Source organism: Adiantum capillus-veneris, chromosome 23 (assembly GCF_014529385.1).
Source record: "Adiantum capillus-veneris isolate H3 chromosome 23, ASM1452938v2, whole genome shotgun sequence".
In the NCBI taxonomy this organism is placed as follows: Eukaryota; Viridiplantae; Streptophyta; class Polypodiopsida; order Polypodiales; family Pteridaceae; genus Adiantum; species Adiantum capillus-veneris.
In genome coordinates, this window is record NC_140953.1 from 146956501 (window position 1) to 146984401 (window position 27901).

The 27901-nt window shown below is 40.3% G+C and overlaps 1 protein-coding gene across 2 annotated transcripts in view; it reads right to left on the minus strand.

Annotated features, from left to right (window-relative positions):
• Positions 1–15929: 15929 nt before the first annotated feature.
• The window catches only part of LIP1 (lipase 1), a 36628-nt gene continuing 24656 nt past the window's right edge, over positions 15930–27901 (minus strand). The window contains exons 4-10 of one of the 2 annotated variants that reach the window (XM_086496393.1): positions 17860–17970; positions 17604–17747; positions 17449–17489; positions 17246–17325; positions 17072–17167; positions 16574–16893; positions 15930–16312 (exon numbers count right to left, since the gene is read on the minus strand). In XM_086496393.1, the coding sequence (XP_086352519.1) occupies positions 16307–16312; positions 16574–16893; positions 17072–17167; positions 17246–17325; positions 17449–17489; positions 17604–17747; positions 17860–17970 (798 nt within the window). In that variant the 3' untranslated portion in view covers positions 15930–16306. Of the gene's footprint in view, positions 16313–16440; positions 16894–17071; positions 17168–17245; positions 17326–17448; positions 17490–17603; positions 17748–17859; positions 17971–27901 lie in introns of those variants that run through there. The other variant, XM_086496392.1, reaches the window with a different exon arrangement.

Here is a 27901-nt window from a genome sequence, read left to right on the forward strand (position 1 = left end):
AGTGGATGCCAAAAAATAAGCATTTAAATTGACCTTTACAATGTGTGTTCACATATACACACTTGTTCTTGGTGGAGGGGATTAGGGAGCTAATCAACTCCAGCTCTTAAGGGCTCAATTGAAAGCTATAGTAGAGGGTTGTTAACTCAATAATTATTTCATTCAAGGAAGACTCTTGGGCAAAGACGAAAAGTTAAAGAAAACATACACCTACTGAGAGAGAAAATACCTAGTTTGTGAATAAATAACCACTAGTCGCTCTTGATTACCACTCTTCTTTTGCAATGGGAGAAGTTCCCCATGGACTTGGTCCCAATTGAGAAATTGAGTAGCAATCAAGTATGTAGTGATCACACAAGATCTAGCATAGGCAGGAATATCTTAGGATCAAGGGGTGATTAGGAAATACAAACCACACTATTGGCTATGATACCACCTATGAAGTCTATTTGGATCAAGGGGTGATTAGAAAATACTAGCCACACTATTGGCTCTGATACCAATTATGAAGCTATAGTGGATATACACAATTTTGAACCATTCATAGATGAAAATGACATAGCCGAGCTTGATTATTGAAGATGAAATGACTACAAAAGTGCCTCTTATATAGGCATAGGCTAGATCTTGTTGCTTAGATTAGAGAGATGAGGTGTGAGAGAACGCAAGATCAGCACAAGTGGAAAAATTGTATGAATCCTTTTAGGGGCTTTTTTGACCTACCTATTAGCTGCATATGCAAGTGGAACATATGTAGAATCATCCATGGGCTATGTACCTATGTATGGGCATCATTTGGGATGGCTAGGCATGCATAATTCCTAGGGAAAAGATCCATTTTGTGGTGAAAAATATGTCAACACACACTTACATTGAGTGTCTGGTCACCGTCACCTCAGGCTCCTTAGCTTTGGTGGGTGTTGTGGGTGAGTCCGCCACTTTTTGACAAAGAGGGTTCTCTTTGCCATGAAAGGTAGTGGAAATGTAGAAAAAAATAGACTATAAACACATGTGGAAAAGCAAGGAAAAAATATGAATCACTCTAGTTTTTAATTCAAGTACCAGATTTAAATTGGTGAACATTGATCTGACACCTTCCCACTTATTAGGCTAACTTCAGTCAAATATTTCCCTTGATTTGAGTATAAGGGTTCATTTTACTTGAATCCACAAAAATATTTAAGCCAAATCCATTTACTAACTTTGGAAAAATATGGCCTTCAAACTCTGCAAGCAAATAAGTAGAGTGACCAATTTTCTCAGCTACCTGAAATGGCTCCATGCACATGAGTTTTAATTTTTGTGGTCTCTTTCCCAGCTTTCTTTTGTACATCAAAACCCAATCTCCTTCAAAAAAGAATTTATGGTTCAAGTTTCTATCCACCCATGCCTACCTTCAATTCTTCAGTTACATATGTTTCTTGAATTTTGCTTTCTTTTAGCTTTAGTAACTACTCTTGCCTGAAGACTTCCAAATCATCTCTTGATAACTTATACTGCACTGGCACTCTCAAACTTGGCACAACAAATTCTATGGGCACAATGGCTTCTAATCCATACGCCATCCTGAATGGTGTCATTCTTGTACTTATCATGAATGCTACCATGAATGCCCATAATGCAAAATCCAACTTACTATTTTAGTCCTACCTATTTTTTGAAACCATTCTTCTCAAGATTTTGTTCAAAGTCTTGTTTGTGGACTCTACCTGACCATCTGCCAGGGGATAGTATACTATATACCTAGTCATTATGTTCTTATACAAGAATGTTTCCACACTCTCAAATGTGTTGTCCTTCATTTCATGTGCTTCCACTCATTTGGTACAATAATCTATTACCACCAAAATATAATTATTCCTTGTATAGTTTGTAGTTAGTTTCACTAGCCCCACAAAGTCAAGGCCCCACTTTTGAAATGGTTAAAGTGGAAGGATTTCTTGTAATGGAATTCTATCTGCACCCAAAGATTTGTCATCCCTTTGACATATCAATCATGCCTTCATATACTCATGGACATCCTTAAAAATTTAAAGGCCAACACAAACATATCTAAATAAATTTCTTTGTGGCTATCTCCTATGAAAAGTGGCCACCTGCATGTGCCTTAGTCAAAATTATAATTTGTTCAAACTTTGGTACACATCTTCTCGGTGTTTGATCAATTCCCTCTTGTAAAGAACTCCCATGACTATTGAAAATGATTTACTTCTCAATGCTAACTTATTTCTTTCGTCCATTGGCATGCCTTCAAGAAGGACTCTTTGAATCAAAAACTCCAAAGTATCTTCATACCAAGCATCATGTGAATCTACCAACTCAGTTAGAAACAATTCTAAACCTGGTAACTCATCTATTGACTCAGTTGGGGCTTCTCCTTTTACCAATATGCTAAAGTAATGACCCACAACATGTTCTTGGTCTACTTTATAGATCACTAAGTAATCAAACTCTTGCATCAACTACATGGTCAATCTCCCTAATGGATGAGGTTTGTTTACTGAGGAAATTAAAGCTTGATTATCAACATGAATCACCACTTTGTTTGCCAACAAGTAATGCCTGAATTTTTGCAAACTAAAAATCATCCCTAAACATTCTCTATCAATGACTATGTAGTTCTTCTCTATAGGTGTCAAGACTCTACTACCATAATAGATTGGCTTAAGCCAACCTTTTTCTACCTCTTTCATGAGTATTGCTTCCATTATTGCATGGGATGCATCTACAAATGAGTGGAATGATAAATGCCAATTAGTCAAATCAAGATATATGCAATTACCAACATTTTCTTCAGTAGCTTGAATGTAGTTTCTTGTTCCTCCTTTCAAAAAAAAATCACACCTTTTCTTTTTAATTGTCTCAATGACAAACACACATGAGCTAGGCACCTCAGAAACCTCCTATGTTGCTTCACTTGACCAATGAATCTTATCAATTGTTCATTATTTTGTGAGGTAGGGCTTTCAAGACAGCCTCCACCTTTCTTGGGTTGATTGCAATGCCCTCTTCACTTATGATGTGTCCCAATAAAATCTCTCTCTTTACACCAAAGGCACTTTTTACAGGGTTCAAGGATAATCTGGATTTGATGCACTTTTCAAAGCACAATCTTAAATGCTTCATGTGATCCTCCTTACTTTTGATACACTAAAGTCATTCAGGAACACCTTCATGAAGGTTGTCACATAAGGACCAAAAATTTCAATCACAAAGTAGGTGATGCATTCTTTAATCCATAATTCATCAGTGTGGAAGCACCATTTAGTAATAAATGCAATTTTGACTCTATCTTTGAGTGTCATACTGATCTAGTTGTACCCACTGAATCCATCAAGGAAGTTGTATATCTCCTCACTAGCTCTACTGCATCCAACATTGTGTCACAATAGGTTAGATGAAATGGATTAGTAATGATAGCATCATTCAAATTTTTTGTAATGTACACACAATTTGATTTTTTCATTCTTCTTTGGAACTGCCACAATTGGTGATAACCACGTTACTTTGTCCACTAGGTAAATAAAAAAAACTTCCAACAATTTGTCAAGCTCCTCTTTCACCTATTTGGCATAATTTGGGTTCATCTTGTATCTTTATTGCTTCAATGGCACTACATTTGTTTTCAAATTGATGGTGTGTTGGCATGTAGCTAGATCTGCTCCCTTCATATCAGCGTATGGCCAAGAAAAGATATCTTTCAACTCTATTACCAATGTTTTTAATATGCTTTTAAATTTAGTATCCAATTCCGTAGACACTTTAACCATTTTGGGATTATCCTCATCTCCCAAGTTCACGTCCTTCAAATCATCCTCTCTGAGTCTAGAACTCTTAGACATTTGCTCTTCAAACATCTTTTCTGCATAAATGATTGCTTCAAAATCTTTTTTCTCTTTTAAGCTTTGCTCATTGGTTGTCTTTCCTATGTCTTCTTTCAGTTCAGGTACTTGTTTCTGATTTTCTATTGCATCTCTAATTTTTTTAACATCCACTTCAAAGATTGGGACTATTGTTGCATTTCTTTAAGAAACTCCTTCTCTTCATCTTCTTCAATGGCTGCATGCATACAAAGGTCTAAATCTTGGAGGAATGCTCTTTTTTGGCACCATTTGTATTCTCATCTTCTTTTTCTTCAACTTAATCACTATTGTATCTGCTCCCAATTGCTTAAATTTTGCATGTGGTAGCCATGATCTACCCAAGATTATTGGTGAATAAGAACAAGTTGATTCTTCCATCTTTAAAACTACAAAATTGACCATAAAAGTCAATCCACACCATACTAATTGTTTGACTCCTGATAATTCTTAAAGGTTGCACCCTCCTTTGGTCAACCCTTGATATTTACTCATGAGCCCCCATCCACTAATACGCTTGGAAACTATACTTTTCCAATGTAAATGTTAATTATTGGAACTTTGTAAATCCACATCTATTCGGGCTACTTCCCCACATTCAATTTGTGTCAAATCAACTTGGCTTCCCTCCACTGAGGTTTTCTCCCCTTTTGTTTTGGAATGATTGGCAAGTCTTTTGAAGAATTTTTGGGTGAAACAAGTTTCAACAATTGACCCACTTTGACTGAAATTGGTGTTTCCAACAAGGCTTCAAAAAGCTCATTTTGCTCCTCTTGCTTGTCTTTAACCTTTGCTTTAGCTCTAATTATTTCCAATGTCTCCACTTATGTGGTTTTTCATGGATCTCTTCTACCTCAACATAGTCAACACAATCTCATTCAAAGGAATGTAGCATATCCTTACTTCTTGGTTTAAATTTTCTTTTCCAGTGTCAGAAAACTGCTTCAAGTGGTCATCCTTGACATATATCTTCCGATCATTGGTATCAAAGGGTAGTTCTTCCAAAACCATTGCATTCAATTGGCAAGGTGGCTTCATCCTTCCCTCATTGGAGAACTTCTCCTACATTATAAGGTGTGAAAAGAAAAAATGAAATTCTCTTCCATTTCTATGCTTGCACCACAATTCACATGTAGGTCCCTGCTTGTGTCCCAAAGTTCCACATTAGATGCATGGTTAAAGTGGGTTATTTGGTTATGTATATCTCTATATATTCTAAAAATTTCCTTGCTAAAATGTTCTTAGTGGACCTCTATTTTGAAATCTCGTCCTAAAAGGTTGTGGTGCCACCACATTTGTTCCTAAATCCATCTTGGTTAGAATGTGTGATGGTTTCCTCCTTTTGACATTAGGATATAATTATCATAGTCATGCTGAGTCCTTTGGCATACCTAGCAAAATGGTGGTTTGGAAGCATTTTTGAATGGTGAGGATTGAATATCCTTCAACTTTTACACAATCAATTTGTCGATAGTGGAAGCATCTTCAAAATCTAATTCCCTGTTACTCTTCTTTCCCTTGCTCTTTTGTCTTCTTTCTTCTCTATATTTGTCTTCTTATTCTTTTTTGTACTCTAGGTGTTGTCCTCATACTCATCAATATCTAATTTATCATCAAATTTGGTATATGAATTTTCATCCTCCTTGTCAAAATTTGAATCTTCTTTGGATTTCTTTGTCTTGTTTCTCCTTTTTTCACTTGTTCCATATCTTCTCTTAGCTCTCATGGCTACATCTACCAAGTTGTCAGAATCTTGGACTTGACTGACATGTGCATGGCCTGCAACAACACGTTAGTTGCTTCCTCAGTCCCTTGCAAAAGTATACACATTATTACTCCCAAGATGGCCTTTGTTTTGCTTGCAATGTATTTATTAGTTTTTGAATTGTTGGGCATAATCTTGATCTGCTCTCTAAAAATGAGAACATTTGTGGACCTCATGCACATCTATAATTTTGAGAGACTCTAGCACATTGAGCTCCTCAATCTTAGCTTTGCCCTTGCTTTCATTGTCGTACTTCTTATTTTCTTGAAACTTTTTCTTTTCTTTTTGCCATATGCGACAATCTTTGTCATAAAAACTAATATTTAATACTCCCAAGTGATTCTTTCATGTTAAACTGACTATTTAATATGGCGAAGTACCAGGGGAGTAAAAGCTAGAATATTGGTAAGGCCGCCAGATCAATCTTTGCCAGGGATCTAAAGGAGGGAGAATAGGGATACAAAGGGGGATAGTCTGCAAAAGAGAAATGTGCTTCAGTGGAGCTGAAAAGACCTAAGGTTCAGCTCCATTAAGACTTCCATAGGCTCCAAAAATTCCTTTTGTTTAATCTTCTTGACCTTCTTCAGTACATCATCAAGTGTCTTTTCTACCTTGGATCTTGCCAGAATTTGCTTTTCAGATTATCATAATCTACAAAGGTTGCTATTCTATATTGCATGAACCATGCCATGGCTTTTCCTTGAAATGTTGCTACAAAATTTTCCTTTTTTATTGCATCATTATACTCATCATACCCACTTAGAAACCACGTGGTTTCAAACTATCCCACATGACTGTTAGCATCCTAGGATTCTTTCCCACCAAATTTTGTTGTCTCTACCTTACGATTTGGGGGTGGTGGTTGAGTCATTCGTGGTTGTGGAGGAGGTGTTGGACCCCATAATGGATTGAATATTAATGGTGGTAGAGGTTGTAATGATAGTTGAGGTGGTGTGAACTACAATCACCTTCTTGCCTCAAGGATTGGTGGACTATTTGGACCCCATACTTCAGGCCATCCCTTGATTCCCTCCTTGATCTCTGCAATTGTGATTCAAGACAAGAATCCCACCTCCTTTTCTGAAATTTGGTGCCATACGTGGCTATTAGTGGGTCCTTCCTTGCATCACTCATGCAATTTTCCTTCTCCTATGGAACATTAAGTACCGAATGACCTGTCTTCTACAATAAAATGATAAACATTGTGGGTTATTACACACTTTAAATGGTACAAGGCTCACCTTAAACTAATGTAGCCCCAAGACAATCTTCAATTTTAAACCATCAAAGGTCAAAGTATGTATCCAAAAAACCTTATTGTATTCTTCCTTCTCTTCTTTTTCACTCACCCAATTGGAAAACTCCTTCAAGGATTCATTTAAGAAAAGCTTCATCATTTCCATTCTTCCCATTGCCCAAATGGCTTCGGAATACGTTTTGCAATTAGCAGGATTGCCACGTGTTATAGGGGACCATAACAAGAGAATTATAATGCATAAAAACACTTACTTCTTCCATTCACTCCATAGAATCCTTCACCATATAGTATTCAGTTAACAAACAAGAATCAAGAAACACTCAAGCGATTGCACTACTATTTAAAAATTGAACCAAAATTAAAAATGGAATACTAAAAAATAGAGATAATAGACAACATAGGATAGGTAACCTTCTTCTCCTTCATTCACATTATACAAAATGCTACAATCGTCCAACATTAGATCCCGTCTCCCAATATGAGAAGGTATGTCCATTTTAGATTGCAGGTTTGTGACCATGGCTTGAACATTCCTAATGTTTTGGAAAGATGGAATGCAGGTGAACGTCTTCATGTTGATTGTATTGGTTTCTTTTCTATCAAATGGCATCTAAGTGTAGATATGAAAGCTCTAAAATGCATGTTCAACATATCTAGAGGTGCCAAGGCAGAATACCCATGTCTTTATTGTATGGCAAGCATGGAAATAGAAAGGCGGATGGCTGCAATTGAAATTGGAAAACCACCCTATAGACAAAATGTTAATTTATCTTGTTATCCTCCTTCTTCCATGATTTGGGATCCCATTCTTTTAATAGAGCTTGAAATTGTACATATTTGTACATTGCATGCTGAAATTAGAATTTCGAACATATTACTTTGCTTACATTTAGATTATGCATATACAATAAAGCCAACAATACTTGCAGATGAATTCAAAAAATAAATGTGAAGCTTTGCTTTCATAGATGGGTTTTCATGGTGGTCATGTGCAATTGAAAAGGGATCCGAAACTTTTCAAAGGTATACATGATGTTCTATAGACAAGGGTTTTCACTTGTTGCTTATTTGATGTGTCACAAAGTGTACAAACTTTTCTACAAGCAAGTATGGGTATGATCCTTGACCCAATTTAGTAAAGATAAAAGACACCATCTCAATATGGATCAAACACATAAGTAGCAAGCTTATACACATTGACAAGATGAATATTTGCTAATACTTTTGGAAAATGAATATGTGTGTAATCTTCAAGATTTTTTTGGAGATAAATGTTTACATAGAAATGTTGTATCAAAAAATCCACTCTCAATTAAAGCATTGTAACTCTTTTGAGTTCAAGACAATGACTCTTTACAAAAAAGTATGTGTACGGTCTTCTAGATGTTATTCTAAAGATAAGAGCACACCATACTACATGATATCAAGGGAAAAATATTTGGCTAATGTATCGATGACATTTTAAGATTCATTCACCAACTAAAGGCTTGTAAATAAGTAAACACAAGCAAGGACTGGAAGGGTGAGAAATGTATACATCAACAACCTTATAGTTACTCAAATGGTCACAAAGAAAGTTACTCAAATTATGGAAAGGGTATATGATTGGCCTTTAGGCTAAAGTTTCCACCACCTAGTTGGTTGAAAGTTATGCCTTTCAAGCAAGCCCTTTGAATTCCTTTTATGGAGACATTTATTATTCATAGCATGAATTTGATTAGCTTGAGAACATTCAAGGTTCCTCAAGTATGTTCATAAGCTGCCACTCAAAGCTAAATGATCCAATGACCAATGTAGATGGATTGAAATAGTCATATGAGTTGAACACCAAACAAGAGATCGATGTAAAAATAATCTTGATGAAGAAACAATTTATCTTTATTTCCCTTATGTATTCATTAACGGTAAAATTATTTAAAATTTGCATGCAAAACAACACGCTTACGGTGGACTATGTCCCTCAAACACCAAGTAGACTAACCATCTACTGTGCAAAGGTTGTGTAGGCTAATGTATGGAAATGCACTTGCGACACACTATGTCTCTCTAGCACAGAGTAGAGTAGCCACCTACTGCGGAATGGTGTCGTTGCTCAAATGAGGATCCACGAGCACCACGTCCTTGTTTTCCTTAGGATGACTTATATAGTCAAGGACGATTATGATGTAAGGAAAATTTAATGTCACTCATTTCTATTTTGATAAGAGCCCCAATAATTTTTTTTAATTATTGAAATTCATTCTCTAACATTATACAATGTTTCTGTTCAAAACATGATTTTCTTTGTTTAGGCTAAAGAGAGAAGATACTTCGTAATGCCTAAATGGGAGATTCAAATGTAACGGAAATGATCATGCTACCAGACTCTAGATGAGCTGATGTTTTTGGAACATTCAAAAGTCATAAAAAATATATTTTTGTGATATTAAGCTAATTTGAGTTAAAGGATTGAATATACTTAATTAATGCTTACACTGAATAGCATGAAAAATAATTATGGATGTAAATGTTGCAAAAGAAAATTTTCCTAAATGCTCTCGTTTATGTTTAAAGTATATGCATACAAAAGGACACACACTTGCGGCAATTATGTCTCTCAAGTACTAAGTAGACTTGCTATTACATTCGAAAGGTGTGCTAGCTACAATGATTCGGCATGCTTGCAAAATTATTGCCTTCCAAGTGCCGAGTAGACTAGTTATCTACTATTATGGAATGGTATCAATGTGCTAAAATTGAATCTTTAGCTAAGTGCCAACTAACTTAGTTCACCATCACTTATATATGTGCATAGTCGAGGATGACTATGATTTCAAGGGTGAGGTAATGTCACCAAATTTGATCTACTTAAATATTTCTCTCTCTAGAATTGGCCATTTGAAAGAGATAAAATAAAAAGAGTGGAGGGACAAAGATTACGAGGATGACTAAGATGACTATAAGGTGCATCCAGAGCCTTAGGGTACCGAAAGGGTGAAGAAACCTTCCATTAGGAAGAGAATGGGGTCTAGGAGGGCCTCTTTATTTGACAGTTTACGGAATCAAACCTTTAGTAGTAAGAAAGTAATCAAAAGACAATTTTTGAATTGAACCAGGCAAAACAACTAATTTATTTGAATTCAAAGTTTCTCCCCAAAATGGAATTTTAAACCTAAGAGATAAAACCATATCATGTAGCATATCTATGGAAAGAGCTCGACATGTAGATTGCAAATCTATGTTTTTTGCTCAAATCGGAGATCATGTGTGGGAGTTATAGAAAGCAAAAGATCATTAAATTTTCCACCTCCGTTTTGGGGAAAAAAGTGCATGCTTTGACTACTCTTACACACCCACCATTCTTGCACACATGGCATACACCTATTCGTCAAAATGTTAATCACCTTCATAAGCTCATGGCAAATAAAGAGGCCCTCCTACACCCCATCCTCTTTCTAATGAAAAGTGCCAATGAAATTAGTTTAAGGTGCATCTCAAGGCCTTAGGGTACTAAGAGGGTGAAGAAACCTTCAAAAGTGCCAATATTATAGTCTAAGGTGCATCTCAGGATCTCAGGGTACCAAAAGGATGATGTAAGCTTTAAAAGTGCTAATGAAATTCTTATCAAACGTGCCTTTACAGGACTAAAATGATTAAAAAATGGGTCCTTAGTGATTTAAAAACCATGTCCTTAATGCCTTCAAAAGTGTGGAGGAATGCTAGCTAAATGGGAGATGTATGTTAGGTTGAACATAGCTTGAGGACCCCTAATTTTCCATCCACATACATCTCTTAAGGAGGAGTGGTGCACACTCCTCTTAAGAGGAAAATTGTGGGCAAAGAGCTAAAGAGAAGGTCCATACATAGTTGAATTTCCAAAAGGAGACCTGGTGAGAATATCTCACGATAGAGAGGTGATCTCTAAAATCACTCCACGTTTTAAACTAGAAACAACGAGATCTACAACTTTTGTGTTGAATACTTTTCGAGTGAAGGAGTAGGAGAGGGTAAAAAACGCAAATTACTTCTACCCCCACGAGGCTAATCACATCTTGCAAAGCAAGGCTCTTCTCCCACTCAAAAGGCTCACTCTTCTCTCTGCCACAAAGATCTCCATAACTACTAGATGCTCGTGGTAGCAATTTGAGAGAGTTGTCCTAATATAGGAGGGCCACAAACCTGAGAGGGTTGCACATATCTACAAAAAAGAGTTGTTAGCAATGATACATGCTCTGACTTAATGGAGACCTAAATGAGATGGGTGAACATTTTATCTCAATTCCATTCTCAAATTATTCACATTGCAGGTAAAAAGAATTTGGTGGCATACGCGTTGTCTCAAAAGCCATTGGTATAGTCCATCTTTGCGATTGGTCACCAAAACTTTGAAGATATGCTACAAAATTTAATTTTGTAATATTTTTGACCAGATACATAGTGGGGAGACAATTACGCATAATACTATCAAGGAAGGTTATCTGATAAGAAAGATTGTGTTGTCAAAACACAAGAATAGATGAAAAAGGTGTTGACGGAGTGCCATAATCTAAATTTTGTCGGGCATAGAGGCATTGAGAGTACCTTGAAAGGGGTGGAAAAGTATTTCTATTGGCCTTAGCTCAAGAACGACATGGATGAGTTTGTACGCGCTTATTTGGTGAAGTTTATCAGCCATAAAACCACAGGTGTACTACACTCTTTACCTATTCCAGACCGGCCTTGGGAAAGTATAGAAATGGATTTCATCTTTAATCTTCCAAAAACTCAGAGTGGGCATGATGGAATGTGGACCATCATTGACAAATTCAAATCGCAAGCTCACTTCATTACAGTAAAGAGGACACTGAAATTTGGTCACTTGGCTAAACTATGTCTCACATATTTTTAGATTACATGGCATGCCTAGATCTATAGTTTACAAGTCTATTTTAAAGAGCAGTGTGGGAATATATAGGCACTCCGCTTAAATTCTTGTTATCATTTCATCCACAGGCATATGGGAAATTGGAGATAGCCAACTCAGTAGTTTTGGACTTGTTGAAGTCTTCTATCTCTGATCATAAGACTTAGTGCGAGAAGTATTTGCCTCTGGTGGAGTTTTCCTATAACAACACTATTTACACATCCACAGAGAAGGTTCCATTTGAGATTCTCAAGGGTGTCATAAAGGTTCCATTGATTCTAAGCACCAAGGACAAGATTTTTGAAGCAGACCAATATACACAAGATCTAGACACTCATGTTGCTAAGGTAAGGGAGGCTTTGCAGAAGTATCCAACATGGCATAAGAAGGCAACATACAAGCATTGACCTTACTTGCCATTGAAGACAATTGGGTGCTACTCCGATTTGAGAAAGCACGCTTACGAAAGTAGAAGGGTAAGGAGAGGCTTTTCCAAAAGCTTAGTATGCAATACTATGGGCCCTTCTAGGTACAAGAAAAGTTCAACGGTGTATCCTTTGGACTAAAGTTGATAGACACTTGGAAGATTCACAATGCATTCCATGTAACTATTGAGACCTTTCAAAGGAGAAGCGCCAAAGGATAGAAAGCCAAACGAGCAACCTGAAGTGGAAGAGATGGAAGGGTTAGGGTGGATTAGCCAAGGAGGCATTCATGGCTAATAGATTGGAAATACTAATAGGAATAGCCCTAGTTTAATTGGGGGGGGGGGGGGGGGGGAGAGAGAGAGAGAGAGAGAGAGAGAGAGAGAGAGAGAGTTAATGCAAAGTAGACAACTTGATTATTATGCTTATAATGAGTAAGTACAATAGTTGGATATATAGGCAATTAGTGCTTATGCCATGCGGTATGTCATCAAGGATGCATTATTTGTCCAGTGAATGTCGTCTTCATGCAAGTGTTGGATATGTGAAGTCTAGTACGTCAATATTTAAAGTCAGTGTCTATTGAGCTAGTTTCTATCCTTTGTCTGTATTGTAGGCGTAATCGGGGGCGATTACTATTCTTTCAAGAGGGGGATATGTCACAAGTTTGTGACTTGGCATGGCCTCTAACTTACAAATTTTGGACGAGAGGCCAAAAGGAAATAGGATTGAAAACCTAACCCCTCCCAATTTAAAAGCGCTTGGCTGAGGAGGATATGTCACAAGCTTGTGATGTGGGATGGCCTCTAACTTATAGATTTTGACCGAGAGGCCAATAGGAGTTAGGATCGAAAACCTAATTCCTACCAATTTAAAAGAGCTTGGCCGAGGGGACAAAATTAAAGCAAGTCGCAAATCATGTTGATGTGGTTGCTATACAGACGTCCCCAAATTGTGAAAGTATTGACGTTGCACCGTACGTACCCTTCGCCGTTTATGGGCAACCCTTTGGGCAATAGCTTTTAAAGGCCAAGGGTTTTCACCTGTAGTGCTTTTGCCTCTGTAAAACCTTTATAAGTGTGATAGGACCTCTTCTCTTGGGAGCTACTGCAGAGAGAGGACCCTCGGACATTGTACCCCATGAAGCATCAGTAATTCAGAAATTCCGAAAGGGGTAGCACTCTTTAGGGCTAGTGCATCTAGGAGCTTCATGTCGACTCTCATCTTCTCTCTCACTCTCCCTTTTCAAGTTCAGTTCACTTGTTTGCAGTTTTCTTAAGTGTTGTTGTAGATTTCTCGCTTGCAGTGCCCAAGCCTGTTACAGTATGCTCTAGTCAATCTAGTCTCTACTGCTCTCGTCATGGACAAAATTAGGCCATTAAAAACCACCCCATGCTAACTTTACATATCCATATACTCCACTCAGTTCTATCCATAAGTAAAATTGGGTGATGATCGCCTGACCCATTGCATCGTAGTATTGAATACCATAACCTTGTTCCTCCCAAGTTTAACAAACATGCCACTACCCTATGCAAACGTGTGTAAAGCATCAAGATGGTGCTACATCCCCTCAGGTGAATTTGAAATAAGCACAATATCATCCACATAAAACAATAGGGGTACCCATGTGTCCCTGCCAACTAAGCTCCTCTATCACCCTCCCTCTCTATGTAGTCAAAAGTTTCATCTAGATATATGCCAAAAAGAGTGGGCGTAAGTGGGCAACCATGTCTCACCCCAATGATGAAGTAAATAATCTTTGAAATTGAGTAGGACGTACACACTCATCTAGTAGCTGTCATGTACAAGTGATCCTCCATTTGAGCTCTATAAGAACTCCCAGCTCTTGTATTTTGTGCATCAATCTGCCCCTCAAAACTATGTCGAAAGCTTTGTAGAAATCCCCAAAGCTACAATAAATCCTCCCCCCATGAAATCTACCCTTCTTAATGATAGCTCATAATGTGAGAATGTAATCTCAAGTAGAGAAAGCCCTCTTGAAACTAGCTTGGGCTAGCGCTTGGATGCTCTCTCTCTCTCTCTCTCTCTCTCTCTCTCTATACTCATCTCACGATCAATGATGGATTCGTCCATAGTGAAGTAATTCCCATGCAAACTAGGGTGTCCAAATTTGAAAATAGGGTACAATCGTAGACATGCTCCAAGTATCATGGAAAGACTCACACATAGCTCTATTAGACATCAACAAAGATCAGCCACAAGATCCTTCACATGTATAAAATGCTCAGCTACCAAGCCATCATGATCATATGCTTTCCCAGTCTTCATTCTATCCATAGCGACTTTATCATCTTCGTAGTAAAGAAAGCGCAAGTATGTGGGCATGCCTCTAATGGATCCATAGAGGTGTCATAGAAGACCGATTGGTACTAAGTTGTCCTGGCATTGAAATCTCCCAAAATCATGATATCACCATCTATGGAAAACTCCCATATATCCTCATCCAAATTAGTAAATGGTGATTGCCCTCTAAGCACCACATAAGATGGCGTAATAGCATATAGCAATATATAGGTATTTGTCAATCTCTGGCCTCGGTCTCACCCATATATACCTTGCATGATCATCTCTGCAAACAATGTGTATAGCTGCTCCTTGCAAACTCTACCAAACCGTCGTCCCCTAAGCTTTGATCTCGTCTCTTGTCTATTGCCCAACTCCCATCTATATCCACTAAGATGTGGTAAACTCTATATAGGTGCCTGATGTGTCTCCAAGTGAAATACAATGTCCCTCCCAATGAAATTGTCCTCAAAGGCTGCTCTCAAAGACCCATTACAATTCCAAGCAACAATGTTAAGCTTGGCCCCATAGGCCTCGCACTGTCATGTGATACACCCCTAGTATGCCCCTCCATGAACACAACGTGACAGTATGTAAAAAGCCACCTTCCCCTTCTCTCTTGCCGCCATGATATTTAGCATGACCTCCATGTGTGCTAGTTGTGTCAAGGTAAGATCAAAGAGACCTATCTTCTTTAAAATTGGCCTCTTTGTGGAGAATGCATTTGCTTCCATTGAGGAGAAGCGTAGAATTAGTTTAGTACCCTTTCTTTGACCAAGGATGTGCCAGCACCTTTTTCCCCACCCTCCAAGCTTTGGTATGTGTGGATGCCATCACCCCCATCATTGTCACAGCCTTGTTTTAACGTCATGTTAATGATAGTCGGGGTTGGAACAGGCTCCTTGCTCCTCTTTCTTGGCTTCTTCAATCCACTTCTCCGTGCGCGTATGTGAGATTTTCTTTCATTTGACATTCCCAAAGAAGCTTGTCAACCCCCTGCAAAGCCCACTAGGGCAGTGGAAGTGGCGACAAAGAGAGAATGAAAAAGTGGAGCAAGGGAAGCAAGAGAAGGTGACGAATATGGTACTGCTTGATTAGGCTACGTATGACAAGCTGCTTCCTGACGTTCCGAGTACACACTTATCACCCCATCCATCCTGTTAAGGATTAGTGGGTCACTCGCTCATAAAGCCATCAGGGACTTGATAGCCAAAGGCACCATTAGACTTGTAGCTTGCTCATGCGAAACAGCAAAATTAACACTAAAACTACCGGTACGTCAAAGGCTAGTTTCTCTGCGCAACTTTGAACTTTGTAACTGATACAATTTTGAGAGCCAAAGGTTATTGGCGGAATTTTTTCAGAATTTTGAATAGAGATGGTTTTTACTTGAGCTTAGAGAGAGAGAGAGAGAGAGAGAGAGAGAGAGAGAGGCCACAATTAGCATATGCGACAAAACCATCTACATAAGTGTCCCTTGGGTAGCCAAAAAGAAGGAACATGCTACAAAATAAAATAGATTGATGTGGGGGTGTATACATGTGTACAAGGGATGGCAGGGATGGAGAAACTATATGCGCAGGGAAGATATGCAAAAGACAGGTGTAGTATGGTGTGCATAGGTGGGTAGGGGGTGAGTCGTCCTCATAGTATAGCAGCTAGATCTGAGAAAGCCGCTCTATCACCCTTTGTCTAGTATGCTCAAATCTCCCAGATAGCCTGGTGATGTACTCTTTGGGCCTTGTATCCTAGTGCTCTACTTGTGTGTGTCCTCTGGATCTCCTTAGGAAAGGACTAGAGTTACCAAAACTAAACCTGCAACAAAATACAATAAAAATGAAGTAACCGGAGTGTGTGTACATGTGTATGAGAGACGAGGGTGTTGGAGACCTAGCTTTAATGGTGGTGGTGGTTTTGTTTTGGGGGCGGGGAGGAGAGAGAAATGACAGTCAATATGGTATATCACAATATGTACAGTTAGGGAATTAGACCCCCTTTACATCCTATACACGCTACTGCCAACTACATGTAACTGCACAGAAGTCAGAGTGACCTGAGTGGAATCCTTCAACTTACTTGAAAGCCGAGCTTTGATTGTGCTTTGAAGAATGCAATCAGAGGATCATAAAGGTCCCCCTTCGCTTTCACACTCAGAACAAAGTCCAGGTGAGCATAATTTTCAAGATAGAGGAGCTCCACCTTGCACAACACTTTTGTAAGCATGAGTGCCACGTCATTCAAGTCAGCCATAGCATCCAGTCCTCCATATGCCATCAGCACTGGAAACTCTTTTGGAATGCTCAAAAGATCATACTCTGGTGGAGTGCTGCTTGCATAATGTCTCCAATTTCCAAACCAACCCCAATCAAACTTTGTAAATGTGCCTTTCCTGATCACTGACAAAACAACACACATACATTAGAAAGATGTTTAAAAAACTTTTTCAGTCTGCAACGCATATCCAGAGCAAGCCCAAGCATGTGCAAACGACATGCAAGGAGGCCTGATTGCACAAAGACTACTCGCCACAAATCCGATTGCAACTTCTGTAACATTATACAAATCTAGTCTTACTCTGAAAAAGATGCTCAAGGTTTTTTGTAGATGACGGATGAGGCTCGAAGTCAAGATAATACGGTATTCTTGAATTGTTAAAACAGCAATTAGGTCCTGCACAAACCATTTGAGACAATGCTCACTCCATGCCGTCCATGTCCATGCCAACTTGTGGTTAGTATATTACTCCACCTGTGATTGATGTTAAGAGGTCCCCACAATTGACCTGCTTGGACTTGCACACACGATCAACCATCTCCACAGCAAACTCACTGCTCACAAACAAAAAGGGAAGTTCCAATGCTCATGGGCATAAGAGTCTTGGAAGGCAACTGAAGCATATCATTGAAGTTGCCATACTGATTTATTTATCCTCTCAAATAAGGATATCTAACCTTCGAAGATTGAGCTGATGAACTCCCATGCCTTTAGCAACCTGCACAAACAAATAACACTGCATTGATTGAAAAATCATGCTATGATAACCAAAGTTTATCAAAAGCCAAAATCTCACACGTCAAATGACATTTAAACAGATCACCACACTTGCCTGATCTAAGTGCAGGTTGACAGCTGCTCGAGCAAACGGAGAAGTGATATTGGAAAGAAATGCAATGGGGCTTAGGAGGGCAGCTGCTGCCATCCTTTTTATCACCTTAGCATTTGTGAAGGCTGCAAAAGCCATTATGGTTCCCTAAAGGTAAACATATAAAATCAAGCACATAATTAGGTGCCACAATATCATTGAAGTATGTGAAAATGGCCGTTCATGAAATCACAATAGAGGTAAATTGAGTCTGCAACACCTGCGAATGACCAACATAATATATCTGAGACTGTGTCAGATTGTAAATTAGCTCCAGCATAGCAGGAAGGTCCTTCTCAGCCAACTCATCAAAGCTCCAATCCCAAAACTCCTACATAAAAGCATTATCGTTAACCTACCTTTATAGATGGATATGCAAATCATTATAGATATTGGTGCTTCACAGCACATGACACCTTTGAAGGATCAGTTATCCAACACACGGTTCCATTATCATTGGTGACAATTGTTCACAACGAGGGTACCGAGGAATTGATTCCAGATAGCGAAGGGGATATGCATACCTCCAAGGTTCTTTATGCTCCAAAGCTGGGTTTTCATCTTATGTTTGTGCACGAGGTGTGCAAGTTAGGCATGGAGGTGATTTTCGCACAAGATGCAGTGTCCATTCGGGATCGAGAGTCCAGCAAGGAGCATGGTGGAGGCTGGAGCACGGTCTCTACAGGCTCCATGCACTTTCTTCATTGACTTGTACTCCTATAGGTGATTTATGGCATTATCGGATTCGTCATTTGAACATTGATGCTCTTCATCATGCTTTTCATGAACAGTTGTCACAAATCAGCACTAAAAGTGAGGCGCATAACACAATTCAGCCCTAAAAGTGTCAAAGACTTGGGCACCCCAAGTCGAGAGTCCGGCACGACACACGAGAGAATCACTTAAAATAATTCACAGCTTTAAAACTTGAGTCGACACGGCCCGGCATAGTTCCGTGCCTCGAGGTATTGGCCCCAAAAACCTGGCGCTCCTTTCAGTATTTCTTTATTATATTAAAGCTTGAGCAAAGTACAACACCCGAAGGGGTCCTCCGCTCTCAGACTCTGCGTCTAGATGCTTTGAAGAGTGAGGCCCCTTGGGTCTTTTTATTCTTACAAGGGATGCCACAAAAACAGTAAACTCAAAAGCAAGGAGTCCCAAAAGCAACTGATTAAAAATCTGCCAGCAAAAGCAGCCAGCGCAATGTGGATAATCCGTACGGTCCGTACAACTGTCAGTGTGATTTTTGCAGAAGGCCGTACAAGCTGCCACATCATCAATTATTAGCGTAAATTTCGGATCTGCCCTACTGTTTTGCCACACCAGCATCCTCTATCCACGGTGGTCATGCCACATCATCATTTTGTGACATACCGCCCTCTTGAAAGAATTGTAATCGCCCTCGATTACGCCTGCAAAATTAGACATAAGCAATAAACCATTTCAGTAGACACTGACTCTTAAGTACCGACACACTAGACGACACAAATCTAGCACTTGTACAAAGACGACAGTCACATCACACTCAGATCACAGTCACATCACATTCAAATCACATCACATAGAATCTAGGACGGTGATTCTTGGCAACGTATTGAGCAATCGCATCTAAATCCGCACCGGACCACTGATGTCGATTTAAATAATCGCATATTGTAATCACGTCATGGATTCCGTATACGTTGCCATCGCATATAGATCTACCCCAGATCTCACTGATGTTGAATTGACTAATTCCATATTGCGATCATGTCCATTGATTTCCGAGACCGAAATACTACAGTCATTTGGTCAATCATTCCATTTGCACTCGAGCACTATCGTGTGCGAGTAATCATTTTCGGGGATCCCAATCCATCACACACTAAGTTCATACTGAACAAAGTGGTTCAATCATTCAGATCTAGCTGTGTGGCCATCTCATCCCGCAGGAACTCTTGATGCACTCAGGACAGTTCTATTGAATCATCCGTGATTCAAAATTCATGATTTGTTATCAGGTTCATTCAAGAGCTGTCATTGCTCCAAAATCATCATCATCTCATTTTCAATCATGTTATCTGTTCACAAATAGCAAGTTCTTCCATAAAACATTAGTTTTATACATAATTCAAAGTCATCTTTAAAAATCCTATTTCATTTATATTTTCGTAAAGCAAAATAATGCTAGTTCATCCATAATTTTCTATCTAATGTCTAGTCTGGAACGAGTATCTCCTCGCGCTGCTGTATTTTCAATATGTCAGTCATCCTTATTCTTGTGCCTTTTTGGGAAACCGTGCAAAGATATGTGCTTGTTCTCCACATTCAAAACATTTTCCTGCTTTGAAATATTCGTCTCTTTGTTCTTCTGTCAGCCGAGATGGTGTATCTCTCTGTCGTCTACTTCTGCTATGACTTGTTGAAGGTTCATTTGGTGGATAAGTCAAGTTACCTAAATGCATAGCAAATCCCCGCTTAGCATGTCCCATCAATTGTTGTATGGACTCTAACTTCTTCTCAAGATAGTAGTCTCGAATTTCTTTGGAAAATCCATAGCAAAACCACTCAATTTGCTCTTTAAAACTGATATTCTTAAGGATGAAGCAAGTAGAAAAGTATCCCAAAACCTTTCACAGTAAGTATCCAAAGGTTTTGCCTTGACCATCCAAATACGATTCCAGTCAATAATCACATCTCATTCGTATTCTTGAGTGAGCCATGAAGAAATAAAGAGTTTCTTAAGCTTCAGCCACTTTGTCGATGCTTCTTTTCTTGACAAAAGAGTGGACCACCATGTCCGTGCATTGCCTTTCAAAAAGGATGTTGCCCGTCTAATCTTGGAGTGCTCTATATAGCGGCCTCCAAAAAATGCTATGTCAAACTGTTGGATAAAGGCTAAAGCCTTGGGGGCATCTCGAAACCTTGAAAATACTCAAACTTTATTGAACTCCTTGGCCTTTTTGCCCTTGTCGTCGAGAAAATTATATTGATTGGCTCTATAAAAGTGCTTCCCTATTAAATAAAACGTATGGTCCTTTCGTCATTTCTTGCCCTCTGTCCTCATCACTCGATTCAAAAGAGGATGAGTTGTCCAAGTTGTCAAAAGAAGATGAGGACGAGCTGGACAATCCTTTGAAACATACACGTTTCTTCTGTTTTCGTGCGTTCTCAAAAGAGGATTTTCGGCCCAAGTAACGAGGAAAGTCAGTTCCCTTGTTGCGTTTCTTCAATTGCTTCTTTTTTGCCCCCAACAGTTGGTTGATTGTTTTCCGACCACGTCCTCAAGTTCATCTTCAGTAAACATCCATGGGGCAGGAGGTTTCTTGACGGCTGACTTTATTGGGGAATCGATGGCTTTCTGCCAATGGGAATGCACCTCATCAATCAGGTGCCGGGTCAAGAATTTGGCATACTAGGGATCCTCTGCAAACAAAAGCATCTCCTTTGCACAATCATCAACCTCTTGTTAACGTTGCATTTCCATCAATTGATATCCTGTAGGCCGAGGGGGGTCGTACTCTGGATCTGTCGGTTTATTCGAATTTCCGTGTTGCCTCTCGTACCAGAAACGTCACGAGAGTCCATCTGATTCTTGCGAGATCCGTCCTTTGAATCCATGTGTGTCGTGGTAAGAGGATCGGATTTCCCGGTAGAAAAGAAATTGGTCGTGCTCTGATAACACTGTCACAACCTTGGGCACCCTAAGTCGAGAATCCGGCATGACACACGAGAGAATCACTTAAAATAATTCACAACTTTAAAACTCGAGTCGACACGGCCCGGCATAGTTCCGTGCCCAGAGGCGTTGGCCCCAAAACTTGGTGCTCCTTTCATTATTTTTTTATTATATTAAAGTTTGAGGACAACTGCTCTGAAGACGAAGGAGGTTTGAGGACTTGTAAACGTCAAGAAGGCTTTGAGCACTTGTGACAACAACTTGTATTGGCCATCTCTGCAATATAAAAGAAATACCCTTCAAGACGCTCGTCTTGAGGCCAACACTTCTAAGGAAGGAACTAACAAGTCTCGCTTGCAGAATAGCTTGAAAGGTATTGCTGTGGATTTCTTTTGGAGATTAATCACTACGAAGCTTCTACATCAGGAGGATTGTTCCCCGAGGGCCGATCCTCCCCCATCCCCATCTACGTCACGGATTGCACCAAACCCTATGGAAGCTTTGGTCAAGTCGATGATGCTACAACAAGAGGCGCAACAAGTTGCCATGGAAGAAAGAAGAGAAGCCATGGAGCTTGAGCGTGAGCATGCACGCATGGCGGCCAAAGAACGAAGGGCAACTATGGAAATCGAGCGTAAGCAATCACCACACACCATCATTCATTTCCGCTCACATTACATTGGTATCAGAGCTCTTTGGCAGTGTTCGGTATCATCACTCAAGGAAAGAAGCACAATAATTATTTTTTGCTTCTTTTGGTCGCACGTAACCCAAGACCACTTGGGCATGTCGATCCCTAATCTGTGTTTTTGAAGAGTGGCAGGTAACCCAGAATAGAAGGGTTGATCGAGCCTCCCCTCGTTCCTCTTTTCCACTCATTGATAGTGGACCTTGCACTTAGCGGCAGGCCAATCGACGTGAGGTGGGAAAAAGCAACCTTGGTGTGAGAGCAAGGCCGCCAAGGAGTGCACCCACAGGAAGGAGTTGAGCTTGGGTAAGAGCAAAGTCTTCTTAAACGCAGAGATGCAAGCCAAGAAACTCAAGAACCTCAAGAACCAAGAACCCCAAGAACTCAGTGCATGGTCATCACCCGAAGCAGAATGGATAATTTGCGTGAAGGGGATGAGAGTGGAGTTGGAGCCTACGAAGCTTCTACACCAGGAGGATTGTTCCCCGAGGGCCGATCCTCCCCCATCCACATCTACGTCACGGATTGCACCAAACCCTATGGAAGCTTTGGTCAAGTCGATGATGGAGATGATGCTACAACAAGAGGCGCAACAAGCTGCCATGGAAGAAAGAAGAGCAGCCATGGAGCTTGAGCGTGAGCATGCACGCATGGCGGCCAAAGAACAAAGGGCAACTATGGAAATCGAGTGTGAGCAATCACGCGAGGCTCAACACATAGCAGCCGAAGAGAAGCGGGACCAATGCCTATAGGAGTTGATCCTACAAGTACTCACCCCGAAGACTGAGCCACTCAAGGAGGCCAGTGAATCATCTGTAGCACAGGTAGAGAAGACGACTCCAACAATCCAATCACTGAGAAGTTGAAGTTCACTAAGTATGATGATAAGATGGATGCTTTTGTGATTCATTCTCGGTTGCATCAATTTAATGCTTACTTTGTGACTAACAAGAACACAAGCAACAATAAAGTTTTGACTGCTGCCATGTATCTAGCGAGCGATGGCCATTGATTGATATCAAGCTTGGCAAGAGTTACAGTTGGCGGAGCACCTTAACAGTGCCGCACCGGGCGTACGTCTCTCTCTCAGTTGGAGCGACTTCGAGAACAAGCTCAAGGCATGCTTCATGCCGCCACGATACATGGATCGGTTAAAAGAAGATTGGCGTGGTCTTAAGCAAAATGGTACCCCTGTCATGTCTTTTTCTAACCGTATTTTGCAGATAGACGTCCAATTGCGCAAATCAGATGCCGACCGAAAAGAGGCTTTCCTTTTTGGGTTAGACGACTACATCAAGTTTGATGTACAAGTCTTCAACCCTACGGACTACAATGACGTCATCAGAATTGCTCTGGCACAAGAGATGAAGCACAACAAACTAAGCCGAAGGAGAACAAGTCGAGTACCTCTCAAAACCAACCAAACGGTAAGACCATTGGTAAGCATGACAATAATTCTTCTTCTCAATCTTCTTCTACATCTAGAGCACAGAACTCTCACAATGATGATAAAGTAAAGGCTAAAACTCCGGAAACCTCTAAGTTGATGCTTGATGAAAAATCTGCTCAAGGAATCTTAGGAGGTAGGTTAACTCTTGAAGAACGAGCTGTGCATGCTAAAGAAGGAAGATGTTTTGAATGTCACACTAAAGGTCACATTAAACGAGTTTTTCCTAAGAAAGCACCAAAAGAACCCACAGAATCCACATCATCTGTGAATCCACTCAGTGAGAACACTAATGTGTCCCCAGTTTCTCATGATCATATAGATGAGTCTCTCATGCAGTGTTATGGTCATGTGAATAGTCAACGCATTGTGATCTTGTTTGATTCGAGTACCATGCATAATGTGATTAGTGACTCCTCCTGACGAGAGCACGTTTAGAAGTTTTATCCATAGATCTCATTGTGATCTCTGGTTTTGCTCCTGGCATGCACTCTTCTTTCACGCATGAATTAACTGATGTGATTGTGTTAGTTCAAAATGTCGGTCTTCGTCGTAGATTTGTGGTTTCTCCTCTCAAAGGATGTGATTTGATTTTTGGCATTAAGTGGTTTAAAGGTTATAATCCACGCATTGATTGGAAAGAAAACTCTCTCTCTCTCTCTCTCTCTCTCTCTCTCTCTCTCTCTCTCTCTCTCTCTCTCTCTCTCTCTCTCTCTCTCTCTCTCTCTCTCTCTCTCAGTTGAGCACCTCCCATGGTTCTTCATTGTGACAAGAACATTCCGTCTTTGCCACTAGTTTCTCACTCTCATGTTTTGACAGAGGATAAAACACGTAGCATCATAGTTTCTCTCAGTACACAGTCCCAAAGTCTAGAAAAGAATCAGTCATTGCATGGAAAGGATTCTCTCTCTATCATTCCTTCTCCAAAGCACGACATGCATTTTTTGCATGATAGCACTGTGACTGTTTGTCCGGATCATCAAACCTTCATGTTGCTCCAGTCTATACTGAGTACACCTTGGAGTGATTGTCTAGCTAGATAATTCCAGTCTTGTGAGCAATTTGGTGGTTTGGATGATTATGTTTCTAGTAAAGCTAACCCAGTTGAAGATACGATCAATCACACAGGACCAATCTTGGCTCTCGAGTTGAGGTCCAAAGAACCCACTCAGAAAGTATTTTGTGTTCGCATGATTAGTCAGTACACATTGTTCAAGTTTCGCATTCGTGACGGTCTCTTGTATTTTTGTCACCGTCCTTATGTGTTTCCTTTTCATAGGCATGCCGTATTGCACAATGCACATGATTCACTCACGGATGAGCACAGATGTATGCAGATCACTCTAGAAAAGAAAGAAAATTTGCATTCAAGGAATTCACAATGTGTCACGATTGTTTGTTTTGTCAGTCGCTTTTGCATGTTCATGACACAGTCACTAAAAACGCACAAGCATGATTGGCATTTCCGTTGCGGTTTTCCACATTTGATAGCTTTAGGACCACAAGTCAAGTTTAGATCTCACTTTTGGCATGTATTTGGTGACCGGTTTGGCACTCTGTCACTTTGTTCATCTGCATTTCATGCACAGTTATTTAGGAGAAATAGTCCTTTTCCAGTCACTCGAAAGGAAGAAATATGTTTATGGTTTGTGTTTGAAGTGGCTTGAGGAATATTCCTCAGCTGAGATTCTTGAAGAAGATGAACCCGAGATCATCGACGAAGTTTAGAGCATTGGAGCTGCAACAGATTATTCTGTGTCGCTTTCGGCACGGCCCAAAGAACCAAGCATTGTAGACTTTCATGAAGTTCAAGTATCGTGCAACCCACGTAGCAGAGTGGACCGGCGAAGAGTACTTCGTAGGATGCCAGAAGTTGTTGGCGGACTCTATGGAAGCCATACAGCTTGGTACCAATACCTCACCTTGAAAAGGGGGATGTCACGTGCACATCTAACCCTATGTGCATGTGGACAAGCTATTTTTACTTCTAGGGTTTAAATACCCTAGGAAGTGTTCTGGCACCTTTGTGAGTCTGTACACGGGCCGTGCGTGTCCAAGCACGAGTGGCTGCATACCCTCTGATTGCACAACCCATGTCACTAGCATCAGTAATCGGTACTCAGCATTAGCATTTTCCACTACAGGAATGTAACAAACTTGGACACCCCAAGTCAAGATTCTACCGCGACACAACAGTGATTCACTTAAAAACAGTTCACAAAAGACGACACAGCCTGACATAGTTCCATGCCAAGAGGTATTGGTCCCAAAGACTTGCGCCCCTTTCGGTATTTCATTTTATATTAATATGTGCGCAAAGTACAAGAGAGTCCGCGAGAACTCACACTCAGACTCTGCATCCAGATGCCTTGAGTAATGAGGCCCTTGGACATATTTATTCTTACAACTGATGCTCAAGAGCAAAGCCCCAAAAGTCTAAACTCAAAAGCAATTGTAACCCAAAAGCTCACAAATTCAGCCATCGTAATTTCCAAAAATCCGTACGCACTGCCACGTCAGCAAGTCAACGCGTTTTGCAAAAATCTGCCACATCAGCAGTCAGCGCAATTTACGAGGGTCCGTACAATTTGCCCCGTTAGCCTGTCGGCGCATTTTAAATGTTGTTGTTATGTCAGCAGGGTGTGTGTGTGTGTGTGTGTGTGTGTGTGTGTGTGTGTCCGCCTACCACGTCACCAGTTTGTGACATACACCCCTCTTGAAAGAATTGTAATCGCCCTCGATTACACCTGCAAAACACATAGAGGCCAGTAGACACTGACTATTAGTACAAACGCACTAGACACGACACATCTAGTGTCACAAACTACTGACGTGTCAAAGCCCTGAAGAATGGAGCCAACTTGCAGATCATGGCCGAGGGGCTTAAACCCTAAGAAGAACAAGTGCCAGAAGAAGAAGTCCTACCAACTTATAGGGACCCCGTCCGAAGGGGCCCCAATGACATAAAGGAAGTAAAATAAAGCAGGACCCACACACACACTCACGCAAAAATTGATGACGTGGCAACTGTACGGACGCTCCACGTTTTGCGTTGACGACGAACGTGGCAGTTGTGTGGAATTCCGCAAAACTCGTTGGCAGCTTTTTGGCATTGCTTTTGGACCATAAGCTTTTGAGTTTTGAAGGCTTTTCACTTTTGAGTTTTGAAGGCTTTTCACTATAACTGCTTTTCAGGCCAAGGGCCTTTAGATATGAGAAGGTGCAGAACCTGGAGTTCCGGCTCATTCTCTGGCATGCTCTCTGGAGAAGGTGCAGAACCTGGAGTTCCGGCTTGTACTGTGTTGATGCATTATTTGAAGTGCTTAAAGTTGTTCAGTCTGTTCTTTTCTATTGGCATGTGGTGCCCCCGTCTTGTGACATCTAGCACTTGTACAAGACAACAGTCACATCACTGAACATCACTTGACATCACATACAAATTCATTCCAAATCTCAGACCATGATCAATCGGCAACGTATATAGTAATCGCATCTAGATCCATTCCGAACCTCATGGTTGCCCGATTATCTAGCACTTGTACAAGACGACAATCACATCACCGAACATCACTTGACATCACGAGACATCAAATGACAAATCACATACAAATTCATTCCAAATCTTAGACCATGATCAATCGGCAACGTATTTAGAAATCGCATCTAGATCCATTCCGAGACCTCACGGATGTCCGATTAACTAATCCTTATTGCAATCATGTCTATAGAGATCTATGAGACCGAAATGCTGCAGTCAATTCGTCTTTCAATTCCTGCACTTTAACAAGTCAAGTACAAATCAATCATTTTTCATTTTCGGGAATTCCAGTTATAAAGTCATACAGCAGAATACTACTCAGTCCCTTAGTATCCCTGAAACCCAAAGAAGACATCGGTGACTCTATTCAAAATCGGGGTAATCCGTTGACATAGGAGCGGAGTGACTCCCCTCTTGTGCAAACCGGCTGCACTAGATTCACCCTTGCTGAAGTCGGGGTTCTATCAAAGTAGACTATGCTAAACCGAATGCTTCAAGGTAAAGTTCCAAAATGAGAGGAGTATCTGCTAGGTCCTCCTCCTCCATCCACTTCGCATCCAACGCAGGATAGTTCTTGAACTTAACCAAGAACCGCCTAATCACTTTACCTTTTATCTTTCTGTCTTTGTGTGTCAATATCTGTTCTGGAAGGAGTATCTCCTCGCTTTCCTCCACTTCGGGTTGCTCATCTGGCTCCCCATCATCGGACACGTCGCCTTTGAAAGGCTTCAATAGACTCACGTGAAATGCATTGTGAATCTTCCAAGTATCGGGCAGCTTCAGCCTAAAGGAGACATCATCTATCTTTTCTTTTATCTGGAAAGGGCCATAATACCTCATGCGAAACTTTGGAAAAAGCCGCTCCTTTCCCTTTTTCTTTCTTAGGCGTGCCTTCTCAGAATGTAAGAGCACGCAACGTCTTCCTTTAATT